The 7,936-nt window shown below is 53.4% G+C and overlaps 1 protein-coding gene across 2 annotated transcripts in view; it reads right to left on the reverse strand.

The window, feature by feature from the left end:
• Positions 1 to 2,628: 2,628 nt before the first annotated feature.
• LOC116536277 (coronin-7) overlaps positions 2,629 to 7,936 on the reverse strand; it is a 63,309-nt gene continuing 58,001 nt past the window's right edge. For both annotated transcript variants that reach the window (XM_032257976.1, XM_032257977.1), the window contains 7 exons: positions 7,331 to 7,472; positions 7,147 to 7,236; positions 6,237 to 6,353; positions 5,831 to 5,966; positions 4,882 to 4,973; positions 3,372 to 3,458; positions 2,629 to 3,248 (listed from right to left, as the gene is read on the reverse strand). In XM_032257976.1, the coding sequence (XP_032113867.1) occupies positions 3,243 to 3,248; positions 3,372 to 3,458; positions 4,882 to 4,973; positions 5,831 to 5,966; positions 6,237 to 6,353; positions 7,147 to 7,236; positions 7,331 to 7,472 (670 nt within the window). In that variant the 3' untranslated portion in view covers positions 2,629 to 3,242. The remainder of the gene's footprint in view (positions 3,249 to 3,371; positions 3,459 to 4,881; positions 4,974 to 5,830; positions 5,967 to 6,236; positions 6,354 to 7,146; positions 7,237 to 7,330; positions 7,473 to 7,936) is intronic.

Below are 7,936 nucleotides of genomic sequence, written 5' to 3' on the forward strand. Positions count from 1 at the left end.
TCCAATGCCTTTTATTCACAGAGCTGTGCCACTGTCCACTATTAGTTCCAGTACGTTTTCATCACCCATTAATCACTCCCCTCCCCCAGCCTCCGTCAACCACTCATTTTTCTCCCCGTGGATTCGCAGGTTCTGGACATTTCATAGAAACGGAATCATACAAGCTGGGCGTGGTGGCTCACGCTGGTAATCTCAACAGTTTGGGAGGCCGAGGTGAGAGGATCACTTGAGGCCAGGAACTCAAGATCAGCCTGGGGAACATGGTGAAACCCCATCTCTACAAAGAGTACAAAAATTAGCCAGGTGTGGTGGCAGGCGCCTGTAGTCCCATCTACTTGGGAGGCTGAGAGGTGGGAGGATCACTTGAGCCTGGGGGGTAGAAGCTGCAGTGAGCTGTGATCATGCCACTGTACTCCAGCCTGGATGACAGAGCAAGGCCCTGCCACAAAAACAAAACAAAACAAAACAAAAAACAGAAAAAAAAGGAAAAAAAAACCAAAAACAATGAAATTCAATCATACAACGTGCAGCCTTTTGTGACTGGCTTATTCTCCCTTCTTGATAGTCTCTATATTTTTTGTCCAAGACTCTGACCACCCTCTACCATAAAACATAATTTACTTATTTATTATTTTGAGACAGAGTCTCACCCTGCCACCCAAGCTGGAATGCAGTGGCACGATCCTGGTTGACTGCAACCTCCACCTCTCAGGTTCAAGCGATGCTCATGCTTTACCCTCCTGAGAAGCTGGGATTACAGGCACGGACCACCATGCCCCACTAATTTTTGAATTTTTAGTAGAGACAGGGTTTCGCCATGTTGCTCAGGCTGGTCTCAAACCCTTCACCTCAAGTGATCCACCCACCTCAGCCTCCCAAAGTGCTGGGATTAAAGGTGTGTGTTACCGTGCCCGACCTATTTATTGTTTTATTTTTTTCCTTTTTTTTTTTTTGAGACGAAGTCTTGCTCTGTCACCCAGGCTGGAGTGCAGTGATACAATCTCAGCTCACTAAAATTTCCACTTCCCGGGTTCAAGTGATCCTACTACCTCAGTCTCCCATCATGCCCAGCCCACACCTGGCATATTTTTTTTTTTTTGGAGACAAGAGTCTCACTCTGTTGCCCAGGCTGCAATGCAGTAGTATGATCATGCCTCACTTCGATCTTGACCTTCCAGCATTTGAGCGATACTCTTACCTCAGGTTGCTGAGTAGCTGGGACCACGTGCCTGGCTAATGTTTGTATTCTCTGTAGAGATAAGGGTCTCCCTATGTTGCCCCGTCTGATCTCAAACTCCTAGGTTCAAGCAATCCTCACACCTTGGCCTCCCTTTATTTTTGTTTATTGTTGAGAATCTCTTCCCTTCCACTAGAGTGGGAGTTCCTATTGGGCAAGACTTTTCTCTCTCTGCTCTCAGATGTCAAGTGCCTGGAACAGCATGTGGTGCACGGCATTCAGCAAATGGTGGGATGAAAGTTGGGCCGCCTGGCCCCCTGCTCAGCACCACTGCTCTTCTTCCCCTTCCTCCCATTCTCCACGTTCCTCCCTCTGTGCCCACATTGTCCTTCCTTGCTTGCCTGGAAGCGGCTCTCTCCCTGCCTGGCTCCTCATCAGCCCTCAGGTCTTGTCTCTTACCTCAAAATCACCTTCTCAAACCCTGAATCTCAGTCGCTTCTTGTTCCCCAGTTTCTTTTTTTTTTTTTGTTTTTTTTTGTTTTTTTGAGACGGAGTCTTGCTCTGTCGCCCAGGCTAGAGTGCAACAGCATGATCTCGGCTCACTGCAACCTCTGCCTTCTGGTTTCAAGTGGTTCTCCTGCCTCAGCTTCCCCAGTAGCTGGGATTATAGGTACCCATCACCACACCTGGCTCATTTTTTTCTTTTTTTTGAGACAAAGTCTCACTGGCACCCAGACTGGAGTGCAGTGGCGCAATCTTGACTCACTGCAACCTCCACCTCCCGGGTTCAAGCGATTCTCCTGCCTAAGCCTCCCCAGTAGCTGGGTCTACAGGTGTGTGCCACCACACTCAGCTAATTTTTTTTTTTTTAAATTTTTAGTAGAGATGAGGTTTCACCATGTTGTCCAGGCTGGTCTCGAACTCTTGACATCAGGTGATCCGCCTGCCTTGGCCTCCCAAAGTGCTGGGATTACAGATGTGAGCCACTGCGCCTGGCCTAATTTTTGTATTTTTAATAGAGACGAGGTTTTACCATGTTGGCCAGGCTAGTCTTGAACTCCTAACCTCAAGAGATCCTCCCACCTTGGCCTCCCAAAGTGCTTGGATTACAGGTGTGAGTAACTACACCCAGCCAGTTTCTCTTCCTTACTGCTGTCTTTGCACCCTATCTGCTTGCCTGCAGACAGTCTAATCCCCCCACATAAGAAGGCTGTAGGAAGCTGAAGCTCCTTGCAAGACCTTGTCTCTCCTGTCCTTTACAGCATCCCGCCATCCAGAGCACTGCAGGTACCTGCGTGGTGAACGAATGACTTCCAGCAGTGCGCAGCTGATCAGGTCTTGGGAGCAGAGTGAGGCTAAGATACAGGGAAGCCCAAGTCCAAACCCCTGTCACCCACATTCCTGTCCCCTTCGCCTGCCAACCAGCCCAGAGACCACAGCAGCATAAGAGGTGGCCAGCTTAAAAAAGTTTAATTGCTGAGAACATCCAGAGCAGGGGCCAGTCTTTGTGGGGCTCACACCCCCCCTTATTGGACCATCAGCTCTGCGATGACTCCTTCTCCTGGCTACAAACCTGGGAAGCAGGGCAGCTGGTCCCAGGGCCCTGAGACTGGTGCTGCTCCAGAAGGCCTGGTGGGAGGCCAGCCCCCAAGGCCCTCGACCAGAACTGGGGCAGCAGGCAAGATGGGGCAGCGTGGGGTGAGCAAAGGTGCTGGATGAGGCCAGCCCAGGATGGGACCAGCCCAGGACAGCAGAGAGACCAAGGGAGACAGGTACCCAGGGCCTGCCCAGGGACATGCTACTGACCCCCCCCACCACTCTACACCCCTGGCTACATGCTAGTGGGCAGCTGATGAGCAGCAGCTGACCCCAGAGACAGCAGAGATGAGAACAGTCCCTGGGAGCTGCCAGAGGCCCAGAAGCTGTGGAAGTGCCCACGGGAAGCCAGGGCTGCAGGGGTGAGAAGTGCCAGCGCCAGAGAGGCATCTTCCAGCCTGAGGATGAGCTGTGAGGTGTGCATTAGGAGGCCGCAGCACAGGTGAGGTGGAGGTGACAGGGGCGCAGGCTAGTCCTGGGGCGAAACACCAAGAGGTGGGAGGGAGTCAGGAGGGCCTGGGAGGGCAGGAGATGCGTGCTGTGGCATGTGCCAAGGGATGGCGCTGCCTGCCGGGAAATGGGGCCATTTGCCACTCACCCACTCATCCTCGTCCACACCTTCAAAGGAGTCCTGGGGGAGCGGGTCGTCCCTGTTCCCCAGCTTTGCCACCATGGCATTCAGCAGCTGGGAGACAGGGCAGGAGAAGGGTCAGGAAAGGCATAGGACTCCCTCCCACTCCAAGAACAAACCTGACAATGCTGTGAAAGAGCTTGTTTTTTGTTTTTGGAGAGGCAGGGTCTTGCTCTGTCACTCAGGCTGGAGTGCAGTGGTGCAATCATGGCTCACTGTAGCCTTAACTTTCTGGGTGCAAGTGATCCTCATGCCTCAGCCTCCCAATTGGCTGGGACAAGTGTGTAACACCACACATGGTTAATTTTTTTTTTTTCTTTTGAGACAGAATTTCACTCTTGTTGCCCAAGCTGGAGTACAATGGCATAATCTCAGCTCACTGCAACCTCTGCCTCTCAGGTTCAAGCAATTCTTCTGCCTCAGACTCCCAAGTAGCTGGGATTACAGGCATGCACCACCCTGCCTGGCTAATTTTGTATTTTTAGTAGAGATGGGGTTTCTCCGTGTTGGTCAGGTTGGTCTCAAACTCCTGACCTCAGGTGATCCACCTGCCTCAGCCTCCTGAAGTGCTGGGATTATAGACATGAGCCACCGGTTAATTTTTAAAAATTTTTTGTGGAGATGGTCTCAAGCTCCTGGCCTTAAGCGATCCTCCTGCTTTGGCCTTCTAAAGTGCTGGGATTACAAGTGTGAACCACCACACCTGGCCAAAATAGCTATTTTATTTTATTTTATTTTTTACTTATTTATTTATTTATTTGAGATAGAGTCTCGCTCTGTCACCCAGGCTGGAGTGCAATGGCTTGATCTTGGCTCACTGCAACTTCCACCTCCTGGGTTCAAGTGATTCTCCTGCCTCAGCCTCCTGAGTAGCAGGGATCACAGGTGCACGCCACCACACCTGGCTAAAATTTTGTATTTTAGTAAAGATGGGGTTGTTTCACCGTGTTGCCCAGGATGGTCTCAAACTCCTGAGCTCAGGTGATCCACCCGCCTTGGCCTCCCAAAGTGCTAGGATTACCAATGTGAGCCACCTCGCCCAGCCTCAGAACAGTCATTTTAATTAAAGCCCTGACAAAGCTGATGGGTTTCCACTGAAAAGGACACAAAGAAGAGATGGTAGTGAGAGACTGAGAGGTTGTGGCATACGGCACCATGTACACGAGCTACTGTCTCTGTACATGGCCTCCAATGCTCAAAATGTACTCCAGGGTCCCAAAAGCACTTGGGCCCAGAACCTCGAGCTTGGGATGGGTTTGGCCTGGCCAGGATGGGGCTCTCACTGCCCTCCCCCACTTCTCGTGCCCTGTGGTCAGTCACAGGGCTCTGGAAGGTCTCCCCACCCAGATCTGGTATGAAGAGGATGTGACATGTGGTTGCTGTCCCAGTCTGGGTCGGGGCTGGAGAACTAAGGGGTCACGGCCACGTGCAGCCAGGACTCTGTCACCTCCACATGGCTGCTCTCTCCCATGCCTACCTCCTCCTTCTTTTGTTGATCTGACTTCTCTTCCAGGTACTGCGCTGAGGAGGGGGCCCGACGGGCAGGGGTCTCTCGGGGAGCTTGGCTCACTGGGGCAGGGCAAGAACAAACATCAGAGAGTTTGCTTGGTGGGGGCTCCTTGGTGCCAAGCCCTAGGAGATTTCTTTTCTTTGCTTTTCTTTTTGAGACGGAGTTTTGCTCTCATTGCCCAGGCTGGAGTGAAGTGGTGCGACCTTGGCTCACTGCAATTTCCGCCTCCCAGGTTCAGGCGATTCTCCTGCCTCAGCCTCCGGAGTAGCTGGGATTGCAGGTGCCCACCACCACACCCAGCTAATTTTTGTATTTTTAGTAGAGACAGGGTTTCACAATGTTGGCCAGGCTGGTCTCAAACTCCTGACCTCAGGTGATTTGCCAGCCTCGGCCTCCCAAAGTGCTGAGATTACAGGCGTGAACCACCATGCCATGCCAACCTAGGGGGTTTCTATGGCACAGACCTAACAGGTGGTGTTAAAAGTCAATGGAGGCCGGGCGTGGTGGCTCACGCCTGTAATCCCAGCACTTCGGGAGGCCAAGGTGGGCGGATCACCAGGTCAGGAGATCAAGACCATCCTGGCTAACATGGTGAAATCCCGTCTCTAAAATAAATAAATAAATAAAAAGAAAAAAGAAAAAAAAAAAAGAGTCAATAGAGCCTCAGTGTGTAAGGCCTGCCCTGGACACCAGGTGTGTGCGTGTGTGTGTGTGTTAGGAGTAGGGACTTGCAATGAAAACACAAACCATGGGCGCTGCCCTCCAGAGCCTCAGAGACTGGTTAACACAGCCACTCCACCCTCGAAAGGGCCAGAGGATTCTGTGCGCCAACAGGAATGGAACTTCAGCCTGGGCCTTCTGTCCCTTTCTCCAGCACCCATCTCGCTTCCTCCCCACACCCAGTCCCTCAGCGTACCTGGGCTCATGTCAGGAGGCTGCAGGCTGAGAAGCCGGGGTTGCCCAGTAGCACCTTGCAGCCAGGCCTCGGCACTGAGCACGGGCTCCCAGCTCACAGCCGTGTCTGGGAACACGTCATCCTGAAAGAACTCTTTCTGCAGAGGGAAAAACAGGCTGCCCTGAAACACTGACCAGGGGCCCAGGGCACATGGGCATCTGTTGGGGAGGGAGGAGGCAAGACCTGGGACCCTCTCAGCAGCCCGTGGCTTCCATGAGTTTCAGCACCTCAGTAGAAGGGGACAAAGAACAACGTCCCCAAAGAATAATGAGTGGGACCATTTGGAAGCAGGGCCAGACGTGACCCAAAATCCCCTCTAGGCACTGAGAAGGGGATGGGCATCAGAGTCCCAGGGCCCCACCCTCACCCGGACTCGGGGCAGCCGGAAGGCCACAGGCTCCAGGGAGGACTGACGCAGCCGCAGGCACCGCATGAACTCCACCTCCCGCACATCACACTCTGTCTTCGGCAGGAGGGCGAAGCCCTGGGGGAGGGAGGGAGTCAGAGCTGCAACTGGGACCTAGAACTCATGGCTTGGCATACAGTCTCCCCAGGGTGCCAGCATCCCTCACTGAGGACCATCATGACTATGGCCTGTCCCTGGTCAGTAAAGTGCTGATCATGTTGAACTACCTGCTTTTTGGAGGGAAAGCCCTGATTTGTAGCATTTCCCTATTTCCACAGTGTACAAACTCCCACCATGGCTGACTGCTAGATGCCAACTCCACTTCCTGAATGTGGTACTGGGATGAGATTCGAATAGCACATCATCCCGCATTTCCTCCATGCACTCCAACATGTGACCTCAACAGCAAAAATAACAGTAAAATTGGATACATTAATTAGGAAGTGATAAACTGGTTATTACTTTGTTAATATTCTTACTTTTCCGTTCATATTGTGAGTTCATATGGTTTAACCTTATCTAGTGTAGTTTTTTGTTTGTTTTGTAGAGATGGGTTCTTGCTTTGTTGCCCAGTCTGGTCTTGAACTTCTGGGCTCAAGTAATCCTCCTACCTCAGCCTCCCAAAGTGTTGGGATTCCAGGGCACTGTACCCAGCCTACACTGTAATTTTTAACAATGGTTGAATATGACAATGACTCTCAAAATTCCTAAATAGTTTCAGCACCAGCTCCTGCCAGTCACTGGGCACAGCCTCAGCCCCAGCCCAGGACTCTGACCTTGACCGACAGGCTCCTGCACTTACCCATATGACCACCAGGGGGCGGGGCAGCCCTGTAGTCCCATTGGGGACCAAGTGCCAGGGTGGCCTCACCTTGTGGGGCTCAGCCGAGGTGAAGCTGTTGCACTCCAGGAAGAAAGGGGACTCGGGGAGCAGCTCATACAGGAACACACGGGTGTCGCCCTGTGGGGAGGAAGGCAGGCCAGGGACCCTCCAGCAACACCAGCCTTCTTCCCACTGCTTCTCACCTGCCACCCCACCCTCCAGCCCAGCCCACCTTGCCAGTCAGGAGCACCAGGCCCGTGTCTGAGTCATAGCTAGGCAGCAGGGTTGAGGGAGCCACATCCAGGCCCAGCACTGCCAAGGGGCCACCAGCCAGGCTTTCAGCTTCATATAGGAGCATCTGGCGCTCACTGCGGCTACAAGGGGGTTTGGGGGCAGAAGCAGGTGTTCAGAGCTGGAAGGGCCTGGGGCAGGGCAAAGACTCCCACACGGCCCCTGCTCCATTCTGGGTTGCAGGCGAGGCCCAGTGCGGCCCTCAGAAGCGCTGGCCCAGCCAGGCGTAGTCACACCCTAACCTGCCCCTCTGCCTCTGGGTCCCCTATTGACTCTCTCCCCCACTACTCACCCACCCATCCATCTCCCTCAGACCCCCTCATGCACCCCTGCATCTATGTCCCCACCACCACACCCACCCCTCCATCCATCTCCCCGAGACCCCCTCACCACCCCCTCACCCACCCCTGCATCCATTTCCCCCAGGCCCCCTTATCCACCCTTGCACCTATCTGCCCCACCCCCCTCACCCACCCCTCTATCCATCTCCCTCAGACCCCCTCACCCACCCCTCCATCCATCTTCCCCCACCCCCTCACCCACCCCT

This window comes from Sapajus apella, unplaced genomic scaffold (genome assembly GCF_009761245.1).
Source record: "Sapajus apella isolate SASKATOON/1434 unplaced genomic scaffold, GSC_monkey_1.0 scaffold99, whole genome shotgun sequence".
NCBI classification, from domain to species: Eukaryota; Metazoa; Chordata; class Mammalia; order Primates; family Cebidae; genus Sapajus; species Sapajus apella.